This window comes from Poeciliopsis prolifica, unplaced genomic scaffold (assembly GCF_027474105.1).
Source record: "Poeciliopsis prolifica strain line A6 unplaced genomic scaffold, Auburn_PproV2 SCAFFOLD020, whole genome shotgun sequence".
NCBI lineage: Eukaryota > Metazoa > Chordata > Actinopteri > Cyprinodontiformes > Poeciliidae > Poeciliopsis > Poeciliopsis prolifica.
The window spans coordinates 4825559-4844518 of NW_026562395.1; the positions used below are offsets into that span (position 1 = coordinate 4825559).

At 40.6% G+C, this 18960-nt stretch overlaps 1 protein-coding gene across 2 annotated transcripts in view; it reads left to right on the plus strand.

The window, feature by feature from the left end:
- The window catches only part of nrxn3b (neurexin 3b), a 348019-nt gene that overhangs the window by 95235 nt on the left and 233824 nt on the right, over window positions 1-18960 (plus strand). For both annotated transcript variants that reach the window (XM_055044125.1, XM_055044126.1), the window contains 2 exons: window positions 9618-10056; window positions 13670-14053. In XM_055044125.1, coding sequence (XP_054900100.1) covers window positions 9618-10056; window positions 13670-14053 — 823 coding nt within the window. The remainder of the gene's footprint in view (window positions 1-9617; window positions 10057-13669; window positions 14054-18960) is intronic.

The following is an 18960-nucleotide window of genomic DNA, read 5'->3' on the forward strand; positions in this document are numbered from 1 at the left end:
TAGCCTTCTTTCACCAATGAGCCACTCAAGGAGGAAGTGCATAGTATCCGCACAATGCAGACAGGACTGTCCTACTGTTGCCACATCCTTCAATCTTGTGCTTTTCGTTGTGGGCCCTTCTGAAAACACTAGAGCCTTGAAAAGAGGCAGGAAGAGGAAGAGCCACATGAGTGAGAGGCAAACAATGTAATGGAAGTAGATTATTGGCAAAAAGAGGATGGCAGATGACTGAGAAAGACAGGTGCATGCCAGATAGACGAGAGTAAGACATGATTTTCAAAGTGGATGAAATGGTCCTGAGGAACATCGTTGTGGGTTTAGTTACACAATATGTTGCAGGCTGTTCTAAACAAAGTCCTAACACTTTCAATACTCTCCTCGTGGAGGGGATGCAAGGAGGAAAAAATAAGTTTGAAGTCCACACCTTCACTTATCATTATTACCAAAGGGTCTACGGATGGGGATAAAGTTGCGGTACTGGTGGCATGGAGTCCTTGGTGACTGAGGTGGTCGGGGCATAATTGTGACAGAATAGCACAAGGAGTTTTGGCTTATGCCCGAATGGGTTGGAGCCGGGGTGTGCCTGCCAGAACCTGCGTGGGTATTGGGGTCATGGGTGACTGGTTTGGGTTCTCCCAGACTTCTCCCACCTGGGAGCTCTGGGAGGCCTGTAGCCTTGACCAGCGCTGCGTTGGTGTGGGCGCAAGTGGAACAAACAAAAGAAAATCATTACCTTCCATTCTGAGCCCTATTTATAGCTGGAACATGAGTGTTTGTTTGGTCGTACTCTGCCTGCGGCCTCAGCGGAACCCCGGTGTTCTTATAGAGATTCAGAAATTACCTTCACTGCCTCTTAAAATGAAATCCTTTTGGCGACACTAAATCAAAAATAATCAGTGCTTGTCTGGTAACTAGAAGTGTTGTGAGTGTCATGGGAGCTCGTTTCCATCTTTCTGTTTTGAGCAAAGTATGAAATTCTGTGTTATTAAATTTCAACAATCCATCCTGAGAGCTTTCACTGTTAGCGCACTCACACAAATAAAGAAAAAGTTCGGGTAGAGACTGTGATCAACAATTCATATAGTAATTTCAGACCAGGGAGTGTTTTCATTTGACTTTTCCTCTGCTTCAGGGTACGCCACGAGGCCTTTGGACCAAAATACACAAGAGACATAACAATTAGCTCAGGAAATGGAGGGCTTCTTGAGCTGCACACCCCCTTGTGGCAATTTAGGGACATCGCAGCTTAATGTTACAGTGGCAAAGAACATTGCATATTATCATCAAGGAAGGCAGAAATGAAGTTTTTCAAGCCAAACATCAACTTCCTGTTTTCATACAATTTGGCTTTAGCATTGTAGCTTCATTAGCAGCTGCAGAAAGTTAGAAAGCTAGCAATTAAAACCACTTAATTGTGAATAAGACAATACACATGTTTTTGTTATATTGAATAAGGAATTTGTCAGTGGAAATAATTACCCAGATAACTGAAGCTGAAGTGTCTACACTCCGCTCAGCCATGTGCATGTGTAGTTGTGGCCATGTGGAAAGAATAAAAGTCTGTCTAAACGTTTGTTTGTTTTTTGTTGTATTATTTTCTTTCACAAATCAGGCGAAAATTGTGTAAAAAAAACAAACAAAAAAAAAAAAAAACAACAGAACAAGGCAAATCACTTGGGTATCTGGGTATTATTCCCAGGAAGAAGCAAAAAAATGTACAACTCTGTAATTCTGCCAGCGACAGAAGGGTGAAAGTCTATCATGAAGTGATTTGTTTAGAACAAAAGTCATTTTTAGGTAATTTACAAAGATGACAAGTTGAATTTGCTTCCAATCACGGCATCCTCTCTTGGGGACGGTTAATCTAATTCAGTATGAATAAATAAGCAGCTGCTGTTTGGAATGCCGAGCGCCATGTCTTGAAAACACTGGCTTTTCTCTCGTAGATGTAGGAGGAAGTCGAAATATTGCACATTAAGTATTTCAGAGATGATTTTTGTAACTGACGGGGTAAACAATTTCGTTTTTTTCTTCTGTTTCTGATTTTTTTTTTTTTTTAACTCAAAAGAAATGAAAGGCCAAGTTGCAGCTGAGAGTCTGAAGGATGTTGGAGTTAGGGGTGGGAGGGTAAAGGGTTTTGTTTTGAGCCGCAGAGCAGCAGCCTCAGCAGCATTCTCAGTGAGTTCATGGACAAGTTAATGTGACAGATTGAAAGGGACGCTTTGCGCGTGTGTGTGTGTGTGTGGGGTGTGTGTGTGTGTATGGATTTGTGGTTGGGGGCGTCGTGAGCAGTGCATCATGTGGCAACAGTGAAGCTCCCTGCTTAGACGAACTTAGCTCCATTCTTTTTTTTTTTTTGTCAAATTAAAGGCTCATTTCACACAAATCACAAAAATATATCCTCACACTGTCACAGCCCTTACCCTTTATCCAGTTTACCACGTTTGACTTTGATCTATTTTTAATAGGATTCAGTGTGATATTCCAATGCAGTTTTAGCTGTGAATTTGAAAGGAAAATGATTCACGATGTTTTTTTATTTCTTATTTGTTTTACCAATATAAACCTAATATATGTAAATGAATATTTTGTATAGCCACATTCCACTGCATTCAGACCCAGACGTCAGTTTGAGTATTTTCCTGTAGCTGCACATGGACGACAATGGATATTTTGTCCGTGGCTATTTTTAAGATAATCAGTCTGATTGGATGGGGCTGTACTACAGAAGAATTGGATTTAGGTCTGGACTTTGGCAGGGCCATATTAATATACATATTCTTTGATGTCTAGTTGCTTTTTAAGCTTAAGTCTGTTAGTTGACGTTTGTTGTCTTGTCAATGGATTCAGATATATCCCTCAAGACACTGCATTCTATATTTGAAGGAACAGCATCATGTACAATTGACGTTTTTGAGCTTTGCGTCATTTTATTATGTCATTTCCTCGTCAGACATATAACTGCCGTGTTGCCTTGATTCTTATAATCAGATTTGAGGAAATCCTTGAGTCTCCCATGGCAACCATTTAGTGGTGGGAAAACACCTGGGTGGACCTAACCCCGCCTTCAAGAAGCATGGGGAAACTCTGAGCTGCAGTTTCCAAGCTCCCACCTCACAGAGCAGCCCAACTCACCCCACTCAGCTCCTTCAGACTAGCCAGCAGCAATTAGCAAACACCTGGAGGAAATGTGCATCAGCTAAGCTGATTTTACAAGCTGTTTCTTTGCACAATGTTGGTAAAGATAAATACATGCTAAAAGGTTAATAGAGAGGCCATGTTATAATGACTTTCTGAAGGCAGAGTTTCCGAAAGAGCAGGAGTTTTTAAAGGGACAGAAGCCCAATTTCAAGTCAATGTTAAACCAGGAAGTCAAATTTATTTTAAGTCATATTTGACAATCATATAACAATTGAAGGTAACAGAGTTATATTATTATGCTACAAACTGGCACAGTGTGCCTGAAAACTCAAATTACTGCCCCTTTAAGTAGTTCAGAATCAAAAATCTGAAATATTAGCCGTGTTTCATTTCTTTTCTTGTTGCTTGCATGCGACTGAAGACATTTGCTTCCCATGTATCTATCTGTGCATCTGAACGATCCGTCTCCTCTGCAGCGCCTCTCCTTCTCGTATCTTCTGTTTACCTCAGTGCAATCGCCGAGCCCTTTCATTAACACCGGGGTTAAATCAGCAACAGACAGCAGCTGCAGCCGCGGCCAAAAGGGACACGATCACTGATCTGAAGCAGATTAGGTTGTGTGGTTGCATACTACGAGTCCTGTGCGCCTCCTTGGCGCTCCAACCCACCTGCCCTTTTCCCTTCTCTCGCCTCTCTCCTCGCAGCCTCACCAAGGCTGGATCGATGAGCGGTCCTGGAAGCAGAGATGCTTCATCTTGGCTTTATGGAGTCGTTTCAGGCCTCCTGTGTGTGGCATTACGAATGAGGCCCATAAGGCTGTTGATAAACTAACCCTAAGATGGAGGTGTGTTTTATATATATATATATATATATATATATATATATATATATATATATATATATATATATATATATATATATATATATATATGTATGATAAGCGCAGTACTCTTTGGTTCTTTTATGACATCCTTTCGATTGCGATATCGATCAGCCGGCAACAGGCCGGATGTAATTGTGATCCTAACGCAGAAATGGGATGCTTGATTAGTGCATATCACAACAACATGGCCGTATCTTTGTTTGCAAAGATTTTTTCTTTTCACAGCAACCCTGCAGGCTGTAAAGCCTGCTGTAAGGTTTTACTCTTCATAAATATTAGTTCCGTGTTTGTTAAATTTTGCCAGATGTGTCTTGGAACCAAAGACAGAGGGTCTCTGAGCAACTTTACACCTAAGACATGTATGGTGACCAGCACAGAGATGTGAGTAAAATGTTCTTCATAGCAAATGAGAAACATTAAAGCGCCTCTCCTTCTCTTTTCATGTATTATTCATGTTGTTCTCGCACCCAAGAGAGGTCTGAAAAGTATGCTGGATGTAGAATACAAGGTGTTAAAGCACACTGAAGAGAGAGAAAGGGAGACGGGTAGCCAGGGTTTAGATTTCACCTACAGAGCTCCAGCAGCATTTTGCGTGAAATCCCCGTTTATGACTTGGCACTATGATCTCATCTGAGTGGTTGCTTGGTTAATTGCTACTTATAAAGCGATGCCTTGGCTTTCTCCGAGTGAGCGGTTAGCTGAAAGCGGGAGCAAATGAGCGCAACGAACAGAAACAAATCATATTAGCTCGCACAAAAGCCGAACAGTCGTAAAGGTTAGGTTTTCAAATTTGCAGCATGTGCAGCCGACAGGATCAAGAGAATTTTACCAGCCTGTGTTTTCATAAAACACTCGGGAGGTTTGTTATTGACCTGCAATAGAAATGCCAGTTAATTAATCTTTAGTAATATTACAGAATTGAAGCTTGTCTGGCCAAACAAACGCTTTGCCAGACGAAACGTAAACATGTTTTCTCAAGTACACAATGTAATGTTTTTCTCTTCCGATCTGCTGTCACCGCAGGTGGTAGCGACTTAGATTGTGTGCGCTGCATTTCGTTTCAAAAAATACTGTGAGAAATGTTGTGATTACATAAACCATGTTTCAAAACGAGCTTTTCAAGAGGCTCGATTACAGGCACATTTCAATAAATTGGAAAGTCTCCAAAATCACCGTTCTACCTTTCATGTGAGTCCTCCCTAAAGCTTGATAACATTTCTTTCACTGACGCTGCCCTCAACTAATTGAGCCATCATTTCCATTATAGTTCTAAAAATAGAGTATATTATTTAGGTCAGTCCTAGACCCTTCAAAGTATATTAATTGTGAGTTTAGCTGTCAGTAGATCTCAATTTCGGGGTTAGGGTTAAGGTTTGGGGTCAGGGCTGGTTGTTTGGTTTGAGATCAGGAGAACTCAAAGGCCAAACGAAAGTGGAATATCATATTATGGTTTATGTTTCAACGCTTCAAACATCAAAACAAAAAGAAAAAACTTGAGTGCTATTTCTCTTTGCCAGAGTGCTATTTCTCTTTGCCAGTTAGTCCAGCCCTTCACTGATCCTGTTGCAGCTCCATTTGGAGTTCATTAGCTGGAATAAACTAAATCTGCTTGAAACGAGGAAGCTGGGCTGTGAAGGATCTCAGAAATTAGGCAGGCGTTCTTATACTTTGCATAATTCCCCCCTCTGAAGATATGCATTTAAATTTGAAATTGGATGATGGTGAAATATAAATGACTTCTTATCTAAACGTATAAATGCATCGAGACAAAACACGCTTGGCTTTGAAGCGATTGTGTAGGCAGTAAATGTCAGAGTAAGGGAATCATGTTTTACACCATGGCATTGCAATTTATATACATACAAGCTATTACCTTAGCGGGCGGTACAGTTAAGAAACTGCATTTTCCTTTGCATTATATCCATTGCGCACTTTTGACGCCTGCCAAGTTTGTTTCTCAGCCGTTGAGCACAACTTCTCAGTTGTTTGTTAGCGCGATATTAGGTGTTTACAATTTTTTCTAACGTTCCATCAAGATAAGTCAGCAGTTGTTTGGTTGGCTTGAAATTATTGCTGGCAGCACAGCTAGCATGTTGAGGTAAATTACGGAGTTAAAGACATGGAGCCAGTCAAAAACAAAAGCACACCCTTGATTTGCCCATATACACACTTGTAGCTGTAAATAACAAACATGTTTTAATAAGGAACAAAAGCAGGATGAAGTCAGCAGTGATATACAGTTTGTTTATACGTTTGTGCGGGTTCTAATGTTTGTTCTGTTTTGTGACATCGCATAGTGTAATGATGCTGCATCGTGGAATTAATGTCACAAAATTAGGCTTCAAAATGTAATAAAGCATAGTTAAAAACTCATTATGTATTAATCGAGGCGAAATTTAATAGAATCCCAGAAAGCATTTTTCATATTTTCTGTTGTGTTTGTAAAAGTGTACAAAATGATGTAACTATTTTTTTTGCAATGTCCCGCGTTAGCACCGTATCAGACCGCAATTACTCAAACAGTTAAATGTAGATTGAATTAATAAATAGACAAAAGCAGAGAAACAGATGGATTTTTAGCTCCGCAGGATAACTTGTCGCAAAAGGATTGAGAAATGGATCTACTTATACACCAGTAAACATAAGCAGTCCCTGAGTACTTGTTATCCTTTAATCCCTTCATTCTCATGCTCTACCCAGCTCTTCACAGAGTCTTAATGCTGTATTCACTCCAATTAGACAACAGCTGATGACCACCATTAGGTAAAATGAAAAACCTTATCTCAACAGAGAGGCACGTAGAAATGGCAGGCAATAAGCCTTCTGCCCTTCGTTTTGGTTTGATGAAAGTGGAAGGATAGGAACTAGAAGCAAAGGTGGATTGGACAGTTTGATGGCATGTCCACAACTGAACCTATTGTAGGAGGATTCAGATGTCAAAACCATAAATTTTGTCAAATCTGTGAAAGGGTGGTTAATGCCAGAGGGGATGGAAGGCTGGCAGGTGAAGTCCATTGAATATAGTGACCACAATACAGGGAAAGTTGATGCTGGTCTCTTCAGAAAGGAGCAGGACCAGACAAACCACTGCAGTTAAATCTTCAATCCGCCTCCCTGTGTGAAACAACAACATTTGGGGAAAAGTTTAGGACAGCGCACATTAGCAGTGTTACACACACACAACTATTATTTTCTACCAAACACACCAGTAGAGTCTGGTAGCAGTGTGATGCCCCAGCCTCACACCCAGAGCCTCTTTAACACCTGTCCTGTTCAGAAGTGTTGACACCTCCTGTGAAATTATTCAAGGCTGAACCCCAGTAAACCGTTTCTGCACAACACATCTAACGTGTGTCAAAAGGTGACAACTAACAAACGTTAATCGATGAGATTTCACTAAATCTAGAAGCGTTTAGACGCGCTGCAAGAAGGACGCCCCCAAGTCAAATTCTGCTCAAGGCCTCATATAGCCTTGGACGGCCCTGCATGAGTAAAATCTGCGGCCCTGAGAATTACTCAGCTCGGTCAGAAACAGCCAGCCAGTGATATAAACATACTCCATGTCATTATTTCTATAGAGAAATTTGTATTCAGGGTGTTGAGGTGTTTCACTCTTGGTTGGTGTTCTGTCAGGTAATGCTAATATAAAAGTGGATTCACTGCAGACAAAGATACTGCTGTTTCAGCTGTTTCTGGCTTATGGTAGACATGGATTTATGTGATTCCCGGTTCGTATTAGAACATCCTGACCCATTTCAATCCACCTGAGGGGCACATTTTGGGCCAGCTGGGTTAAAACTTGGAGCCAATGGAGTACCGTAGCAGGACACAGATCCACTTAACTTCCCACCTGAACTCTGCAGAAACATTGTGGGCGTTGCTTAAAGGGCCAGGCTACGGCAGAAGTGAGCTCTGCTACCATTTCACGGGAACAGTATCATCAAATATCCAGATGAAATAAAGACCAAGACTTGTTCATTCTTTACAGGACAACCTTGTTGTTCGACCACAGAAAAATCGGGTTCGGACTTCTTCCAGCGCAGTTAAAAGATGCCAATACAAAACACACAACACTAAAGATCCACACAGCTCAATCGACAAAAAAAAAAAAAAAAATGTTAATACTTGTATTGACTTCTCTTGACATTTAGAGATGCACTGATCCCCTCTTTTTCCACTTATGATACCAATACCCGAGGTTTAGTATTGGCTGATTCCAACCCGATACAGAAAAAACAAAAACAAGCTGAAATGACTTGAAATGTTTTTTTTTTTTTGTTCTTGTTTTTTGTTTTTTTTTAAACACAGACATAAATGTATTGAATCACAAATTTGAGATAATTCTGCTCCAGTACAAACATGAAAAACAACACATTTTTTCAGCAGGAGAAAAACAACCAAAGTAAGATAAATAATAGAAAAACTGACATGTTTGACACCAGTCAAAATAAACCGTAACAATTCTTCTTTCAAATGGTTCAGAAAGTGCAATTAGGAATTATAAATATGATGTTAAATAATATTAAAGCATGATATAGCTCAGCATACAAAGAATTAGAGTGACTCGATCCATCCTTATGGATTGGGCACACTGTCACTGACACCCTCAATATCGGCACCAATATGAACATCAATATTAGGTCGATGCATCCCAATTAATCTCTTCCTTATTTCTCCTCCTCTCTCTGTCTGGCCCCTGCCTCATGAGTCCACTTCAGAAATAGGGGTCACTTGTGTCGATCTAATGACAAATCTTCTAGGATTACCAGTAATCCCACAGCAGTAAAATCTGTTTGCCGACAGCTGTGCTCTTCCTAACAGTGTTGTCACTTCCTGTACAAACTCTGCCCTACATACCAGAAAAAGCCCGACTGTTTTCAGAGAAAAAAAAAAGAAAAAAAAACAGTGGTGGTGGGATATTAATTTTCTGCATCAGTGGATTCCAATTTGATGCTATTTTTCTCCATTTCTTCTTTGGTGTTTTGTTGTATTTGACTTGCATATGATGCTGATTTCTTCTGTGAATGAGTATAGGGTCGGTGTGAATTTATTGTGAGTTAACGGCAATATTCTCCGGGAGTCATGAATTTCCCGTGGGCCTTCACTTTCAATTTGCAAACTCTTTTATTTTTTGGTGGTTGTTGTTTGTTTTGTTTTGTTTTGTTTTTCCTGGCCTCGCAAAGAATGACTCACCAATAATTTAGCCATCACTTCACTCTGTGAGTAGATGTTCAATCGAACAGAAACGCACTCCTGCATTTGTTTACAATCTTTTTTTTTTTCCATCTTGAATAAATTGAAGCTGAAATAGATCACTGAGACAAACAAATCCTCGAAGATATTAGTTTTATCGATCCGGCTGTCCTCACATCTGCAACGTCTAATAATACCAGAGCGTGATTCCATAATATCACAGTTGGCAATGGAGTTCAATTCATTTATAGAGAGAGATTAAGTTTTCGCTCATGACTGCACTGAAAGATTATTAAGGGAAAACGCTCCTCGCACCAGGTTTTCAGCTTGCCGTTCATGAGCTCGAGTCGTTTTACGTTTCTCCTTTCTGGTTTTGTTTGTTTTTCTCTCCGCGCCTCAGGTGGTGTACAAGAACAACGACATCCGACTGGAGCTCTCTCGCCTGGCCCGCATCGTTGACCCTAAGATGAAGCTCCAAGGAGACGTGGTTTTCAAGTGCGAAAACGTTCCCACGCTCGACCCGATCAACTTCGAGACCCCCGACTCCTTCCTGGCCTTGCCCAAGTGGAACACCAAGCGCGTCGGCTCCATATCCTTTGACTTCCGCACTTCGGAACCCAACGGGTTGATACTCTTCACCCACGGCAAACCGCAAAACCGGCGCGACGCCAAGGGCCAGAAGAACAACAAGGTGGACTTCTTTGCGGTGGAGCTGCTAGATGGAGGGCTGTACCTTCTTCTGGACATGGGCTCTGGGACCATCAAGGTCAAGGCCACTCAGGCTAAAGTCAGTGACGGGGCCTGGCACCACGTGGACATCCAGAGGGACGGTCGCTCTGGTAAGCTGAAAACAATAAAGTAGCGGGTTGTTGTGCACTTATCAGGATTTAGAGTCACGGTATGTAACTTTTTCAAAAACACGTTGGGGGGTTTTTTCTTTTAAATTTTGGTAAAAACCATCATCGTGTCATCACAGTATAATATGAGGCAAATAATGTGTGAAAAGATTAAAGCCTTCCACCGTCTCCCTTGGCTACTATTGGCATCTGAAGAAATGAACCACTTTTGGTCAAAACCAACCAATCAGGGCCAGGAGGAGAGTCTTAAGCTGTCAATCAACCTCAGATATGCGCTGCTCAGTGTGCTAATGGTGGAGAAACAACTTACCATTACAGGGAAACCGTTCATCCACCATTATTGTTGGCTGTGCTTAGCCTGAGCATTCATGGCAGGTTCTGCTGACAGGAAGAAGCTGTAGCATAATTGACAGCGCTAAGTCCTTCCTCATGGGTTTGATTGTTGTTGTTTTTTCTGACGCGCTGTGCATTTAGGTCGCTAGCATTGGAGAAGGCAGAGGAGCTCAATCTTTTTCACCGATTATGTGTATCATATTACACTGTCACGACATAGTGACTATTTAAAAAAAAATATGGACAAAACATATTTCTTTAAATAACAGTTACATCAGACAGCTGTCAGATGTTTTTATCAGTCAATAATGATCCGTATCCAAAGCATGAATATATTATTTTAATCTGATTATATGGTTTAAACATCTAACAACCAAACCGTAACAAAAAACTGAAGCTTGCAGACACAAAAATGTATTATCTTGTCGAAACTTTGAACCACTGCTGCACATTAAGCAGTTACTATGAAATTACTGGAAACATTTTCCCTTGCACAGCACTCACTAAAGCTATTATGCACTTGCTTGTTTTAGCTTCCTGGGATTCCCAACCATAGAATGTTATAAAGCTTTAATAGAGATAGATGGCTCAAAATGATTTATTACCAGGGTAAACTTCTTTTCTTCTCTAAATAGACGCCGAGCCCCTTCTATTTTTGTGTTTGAGGAAGATTGCATTGGCGAACAGGGGTTGGAACGTCTCTCGCCTTAAGCTCCAGACTCAATACAACCTCTGCATTAGGAGAGATCCTCCAGAGAACATGGTTGTGTTAGTTGCCGCGTTATATATCAGGTTGGAGCAGCCAATTTAGCCGTGTGTCAGAGCTCGCTGCTTTGATTAATCACCGGCACAGCCCCCAAGTGCGATAGCGGAGCAGAAAGTTGGATTTCCTCGCTGGGAAAAAGAGGAATGAGACAGATAAATGGATAGCAGACTGAGAGATGGTTAAGAACAGGCATAATCACACTTGTGGCATGAGTGAAATGCTAATAAGGAGTCTGGGTAAATTAAATTTCATGTCCACAAAGAGCTTGGTTTCTGCCGCGCTGGAAGATGAATGTAATATTTGGGAACTCATATTTCACTGTTCTCGTGCAAGCTAATGGTAGGCTGTGAGGGGAGAGAAAAGAGATCTTTTTCTTTATCTCCTATACCATATGCTTTTGACCTCAATGGAGGCTGAAGAAGATACTCTATACAGCATAGGTTACGTGATACAAGCAGAGTCTGCCTGCTGAATAATACATCTGTTTCTATTTAAAAAAGAAAAAAAGTGAAATATTTCAGGTGACAGTTAAGATATAACAACTACAAGGCAAAACTCATGAAAGTAATTCAGGCCCAGACATCTGTCTTCTAAGAATATACCTGCGCTTTCATTACTTGTCACACTGGCACATCTGAACCTGTGAAGCAAATTTCAGCATCGAACAAAGATGACATAAGTCGACACAAAAGGCTCTTTTCAGATTTCATTTAAGGAAAAAAAGGTATCCGAACTAACCTGACCCCATGTAAGTCAATGAAATGCCTCCCTTTTTAAATCATGATTTAACTGAGCATATTCACATTGTTTGTGGCGTTCCACTAGCCACACCCAGACACTTCAAGAAATCCTTGACTAGAATCTGTGACATTTGGTAGGCCAAGAGCCCGTTTAACGCCACAACGCCAGGACAGTGAAACACAAATGTTTTGGCATCTTGTTCACATGGTAACAATGGTTTGGATGGACAAACCGACAAAGTTAAATCCAAAGCATAAGGAAATGATGGCAGTCACGTCATCGTTCATGTTCAGGTTCAGTTTTCACAATGACAGTGGACTGGATTTTGAAATATTGATGTCGGCATTGAAGATATGCAGATTGCGCCTTTGTACAGTCAAAGGATTGTGGCAAACATTCCTGTGGATCAAAACCTGTTCAAACTTTCACCACCTCCTACAGGCTCTCTATGCTCACTGCATGAGTTTTTTGTCTAAATGCGGATTTTTTTTTAGATACATGATGGAAAAAGATTTTGTAAAGATTTGGAAAACAAGCCTCCAAGATCTCCAAAAGTAACACCTCATAGTCCCAATCTAAAGGACTCAGGGACTGTGGAGAAGTATTAGTTATTGACGTTTTTCAGGCTGGGAAAGGGCTCCAAAGCAATTTCCTGGGATGTTGGACTCCAGTGCATCAAAATAAGATTCACAAAAGAGCCCTGAAAAACAGGGCCTCTCTCTTGTCGTCTGAGGCCAGTGTTCATGATTCAACAATAGAAGAGAGATTTGGCAAAAAAATGCGTCCATGAGAGCGTTTTCAAAAATAAACACAAAGGCCTGCTACCCATTCAGCAAAACAAAACCATCTCAATATTTCCCAAAAATCTGGTGCCTCAGATTTTTGGGAAACATTCCGTAGACTGAAATTGCGCGACCTGTTATATCTGGTAATAAAATGAATGTTGACAGAAATGAAAAAAAATACAACCAACTGGTGTATTTTCTATTTTGCCAACAATCATACACTGACTCAAAACACCGTGCCTGGGCAACAAAATGCATTTCCACAAAAGAAGTTCTTTAGATCATACCTAAATAACTGCATTTCGTGTACTTTATATGGTCAGAAGAACGGAGCTGAATGTTCCTAAAATCCACACTGTCTCTCTTTGGGCTTAAATGTTTTTTGTTTTTTCCTCTTGAATCCTAGAAAAGTCAAGTAAGTATCTTTTTTTGAATTTGTTAATACATTCAAACAAAAAAGAGAGCAAAGAATTCTAGTGGACTTCCTCCAGAAATATTTTTGCAAGGCAAATTTTACAGTTTGACTGAATAGAGACTTCCAACAAACCAGCGAAACAAATGCAGGAACTGGTCGCCTGACGCAAAGAAATAGTGTGCAATTATTTATTCTTATGTTGTTTCTCTTCTGTGGTTTTGGGACTCATTAGGGGTTCCCTGAAGTAGAGTTTTCAGCGATCAAAGCAAGTCATGGTTTCCAGAAATGGGTTTGCAGCACCATCTGTGAAGATGACGGTTCGGCACCGTCAGAGCAAAGCGCTGTGCTCTCATCATCACACCATTTTGCACCTCCAGGTGCCGCTCTGCTTTGGTTTAATTCTTTGGGAAAACCATTGAACACCTCTGGCCTAAAGTTGAAGAGTCGAAATATGAAAAGTAATGGTTTGGGGGAGCGAGGAGACTACAGCAAACGATATTTGATTTAAGACAAATTGAGCAAAAAAGGAATAATAATCGCTTCTCTTCCACCCAGGCATCATCTCGGTGAACAGCCGCCGGACCCCTTTCACGGCCAGCGGGGAAAACGAGATCTTGGACTTGGAAGGCGACCTTTACCTGGGAGGTTTGCCAGACAGCCGGGCGGGCTTGGTGCTCCCTACCGAGCTCTGGACCGCTATGCTTGACTACGGCTACGTGGGCTGCATCCGGGACCTGTTCATCGACGGACGCAGCAAGGACATCCGGCAGATCTCGCAGTCGCAGAACGCGACGGGCATCAAGTCGTCGTGCAGCAAGATGACGGGGAAGCAGTGCGACAGCAGCCCCTGCAAGAACAGCGGCGCGTGCAAGGAGGGATGGAACAGGTTTATCTGCGACTGCACCGGAACGGGCTTCTGGGACAGCACCTGCGAGAGAGGTCAGTCATCTTGTAACTGCTTTGTAAACGCTATTTGGTTTTTTCCCATTTGTTTGGAGATCAACTTTATAAATCTGTTTATTTTCATTTGGAGGTTTACTGATTTCTCAGTTAAGGAGGCTGAAAGAGGATAAAGCAATTTTTTTTTATATGCTGCAAGCTGTTTTGTGTGTGTGTTAGAGGTGCATTGATGAAATATTTGCGGCCAATTTTTCCACTTTCCCACTGAAGAACTATCGTTCACGGCATTTAAAATTTGATCTAGTTTTTCTGTCGTTAATGATAATTATTTGCATTCAAATGAGAAGCGATGCCAGTCTATGTGGGACAGACGGGAGGGATTTTGCTTTATTTTTTTGACACAGTGGGTGCATTTCCATTATCCACACAATTGCACAATTTGACTTTTTGAAAATTAATTTGTTTATTAGAAACACAGCCATTTTGAAAAAAAAATCCTGTTTTTCAATCACACATTTTGGTGCTTGAATTAGTTTTACTTTTTGGTTGGAATTAAATTGGTTTATTTGGCAAAACACTTTTTTACACCCGAGTCATAATCAACCACCAGACGTTCTCGCTGTCGTAAACTGAGAAGAAGAAGACAGCAGGAAGTAGTCGGAGAATGATGGCGCTTCATGTTTTCAATAACTTATTGCGTGAACAAACGTCAACGCGCATGAGTCGCGTTTCTCACTTAATGGAAACACCTCGAATGTGGAATTGTTTTTTGCAAAATTTTTGCACACATTTCTAATGGAAAGGCACCTAATGAGTACCATTTACATTTCAGTTGGTCGTCTCATGTTAGTAGTTTTGGGTCAATGAGGCGTCATGAAGCGTTTCGACCCAAAGCAAAACTGTGTTGACACCGTGTCACTGAATACTGACACCTGCTGGACATTAAAAATCCCTACATGCAACGTAGTTGACAGACTGATTTGATGACCTAGTCTATACAATAAGATAAAAGTCATTGTATTTGAATATTATATATTGCATTATGTCCTATCTTCAGTGTAATTTCAAAACAGTTCCCGTATTGGTCACGTGACTTGCTGAAAGTAATACACACACAGACGCGAGGTTTTGTCTACAGGCTTGACGCACGCTCCGACGCATCAGTGTTGCCAGACCCATCACTACATGTTAGCAACGTACACCTTTAGCGCAGTATGGCCTGTGAAACGTGGACATAAATGGTTGTTGGACGCCGCATGAGACGAGAGTTCTGCCAAGATATGGAGAGCAAGCTGTGAAAACCTACATCTGCAGGGAAAGAATGACGTCATCCTTTTCCTGCAGCTCCGGGAGTTGCATGCAGATTTCACGCAGCCTTGATAGGTAGAAGCTCCGAACAAACTCAGTTCTGCACTGTGTAATTTCCACGAGAAGGTGATCGTCATGGGCCACAAACTGCCTCCGTCTTCACCGTAAATATCTATCCAATGTGGCAGTGTTACTCTTTTATGTGTTTGAGGCGCTACAACATAATTGAGATCAGCTTAAAATAAATCATCCTTTGTCCCCGACTGGCTCAGACCGTCCCCTGCTTCCCGTTCCTTTAAGGTGCGGTCACAAAGAGAGTTATCTACTGCCGATTAGGTGGAACTCTTCTTAAGCCTCTTCACAGAGACCCATTCAAAAAAATGTCTGACCTTTCCCTGTAAAGAAGTTTCTTTTTAAGTGTGAGATTCTAGAGGGGTAAAAAATTTGCTCCATATATTCCACTGACATGTCTTATTTCTGATATGAAACATACATGTCGAATGATTGATTTTTTTTCTGTAGGTTTTTAAAAATTTTGACTGGCTGTCCAAATGACCCACACACTCATTTGCAAATCAAAGAAATAATCATTGCTCTACTTTTTTGGACTCCAGAAAACCTTAAATTGAGTCTGTAAGTAGTGGTAGATGAAATGCAAAAAGATTTTTTCTTAATCTTATGCAAATTATTTTTAAGTGCAAAGTTCTGAGACTATTCTTTGAAGAATCTGTATTTAGTGTGAGACAATCCAGTTTGGAAATTTTCTGATCGATGTGGGTCCAAATGCCAAAGTAAAATGGCTCCATATCAAACCAAAAATCAAAAATATAGAAAAGTTGATATTTTTTAGTAAAATGTCAACGATGCTGTAAGAACATCCGAATAAAATTTAAACACTTCAATCCGGAAAATACAGACATTTTGAAATGTGTATGAACCCTGTTGCATTCTTTAATACGCAGCTTCTGCCTGCGTCAACTTCCTCACCGAAGAGGGTTGTTGTTTTTTTTGTTCAAGAATTGGAAAAAGATCAGCGTTGAAGATGAAAATTGACCAACGCAGCTCACCGGCTGATGCTTTGGTGCATCTCGGTGCGTGCAAAACCCAGTGTGTGTTTAACAAGCTGGGAAACATGCACAGTAAGGCTAAAATGACTGAAAATAGATTTTCCCCCTTCCTCAAATCTGGCGCAGACGTGACGGAGGTGGCCGACTAACAATAGCTTCCCTACAGAAGTGGACGCCGTTGCGTTTCAGCAAAAAGCCAGAACACTTCCCCTCGCATTATTTATGGAAGGCTTTCGCTGAAAGATTTAATAGGATTTCACTTTCATTGCCAGATTTTTCTTGTCGCTCGTGAGATGCCTTGCACGGAGATATTGAACTTCCTGCTGGTGAAATGGGCTGTTCTTGTCTCGGTTTTTAAGAGATTGGCTGAATAAAGTTTTTATGAAGCAGAGGAGATGGGGGACACTCCAGGCTGTGGGAGAGTGCGTTATCAGGCTATTGTTCAGATTGTTCCCGGCTTTTTCACGATTTTACAGAGATTTGCTCGGTTCAGCAGAGGTCTCGCAGCGCTCTCGCAAGAGCCCCGGGCCTGTAAAGAACCTTGCTTTCACGGCGAGTAATGAGCATCTGGAGACCAGACTGCTGAAGCAAGCGGTGACATCAGGTGGAGAGAGGATAATTTGTCATTAACGGAGTCGGTGGAGAATATCAACATGTGCAACCTGAAACGCTGCGTCTCACAAACGCACAGAAATGGGGCTTGTTTAGTGTTTGCGATGTTCTGAGAAAGTTAACGGATAGTCAAGGGAGTGCAGAGGCACGGATGGCTTTAAATATAATTTCATTGCAACTAAAGCATGTGAAATATGATGGAGCATTGGGGTCATGGTGAAAAAAAATACAAAATAAATCACAAGAGGAATACAATACTGTTAGAGAATTAAAATCATAATTTCGCAGTCGCCTGCTTGTGGTGCAAAATTGGTCCCAGATCAAGCAGACTGAAAAAATAAGTGGAGTATATGTTCATATTATTATGAATTTATTCTTGTAATTTTATGACTATTCTCACATTTTTATGACATTATAATAATATGGTAATATTATCTATTTATTCTTGTCATATTATGACTTTCTTATTACTTTATTTGTGTAATATTTTGACTTTATTCTCATTTTATTGCAACCTTATTCTTGTATTTTTTAGACTTTATTATCGAAATAGGATTTCTCATATTTTTCACATTTAATTCTTGTAATATAATGAGTTCACTTTGCTGAAATTGCTCATTTTCTTGCTTTCTCTCTACCATTTCAGATGCAAAGAAATAGGGGGCGATAAACTGTTTCTGATACACAACACACACACACACACGCACACACACCCACACACACACACACACACACACACACACCCACGCACACACACACACACACACACACACACACACACACACACACACACACACACACGTGCATGCACATAAAAAGAAAAAAACAAAAAAACAACACCAGTGTGGCTTGTCTTCCACCCACAGGAAGAAAAACATTAAGTTTTATGCCCCCACTACTCCACACCCTCACATTATTCTTCTGTTGTCCCGTTCCGCTTCCTCCCACACATCGGTCTCTGAATGGTCATATATCTGTTTCCAATGAGCGCCGTTGCTGCCGGGTGATAACCCACAGGACGGCAAGTCTGCCTTCAACTTCTGGAGGTAGAGAACAAAAGCCTCTGCCTGTTCATGAACAGCCTGTATCTCATAAGTTCCTGACAGACTTATGAGATACATAAACGTTTGGTAATCAGACCTATTAAATGTGGCATTGTTTTTCTAATCAATGCCGAAAATCTGAGAATTTAAAGGATGAAGTAATGAATATTTGCCACCGGATTAAACCAACCTGCATCAACAGGTGATCACGGATCATTTCTTCTCACCGAGGCAGGTGAAAGGTGAATTTGAATTACTAATTGCTTAATTGCAATTAGATTGAAAGTACCACTGATCTGAGGGGAAATGATGTATGAATTAATACATTATGGCTTAAGAAGTCTTAAAGGAAAACAATCAACAATAAAGTAGCATTAATTCAAATTGACCTTACAAAGGCAAAAGCAGTAAAATTTAAGACTTGAATACAATACCACACGGACTTTTGTTCTTTTTAAGAAGTTGGGTCATTTTCTATTTTGCCTTTCATGCTACCATATTTGAAAGGCTTGGCACATAATTGGACACAATTCTAAATGTGGTCAAGTAAAGGAGATTTTATGGAAAGTCAGGTTCTGTCATGTCCTTGAAGTACTAATGTTAATTTTGCATTTAGTCCCTCCTTCAATACTATGCATGTATAAGGATCAAAGGTGTGGAATTTACTAGGAGTTAATAATAATTTTAAAAAGTGATGGTGACTCCACATACAAAAAGTATCTTAACAATTACGTGACCATTTAAGGGTTAAATTTCAGTGCTCTATAAATGTATTCAAGTTCTCAGATTGACCAAATTAATAAAGTTGTGTCACTTTAACTCAAGAAATAATTACAATTAGCGAAAGATTACATCTGGATGGGATGGTTGGAGTGGGTATTTTCATCACATTTGCTGTATACATGGAAGTCGCATG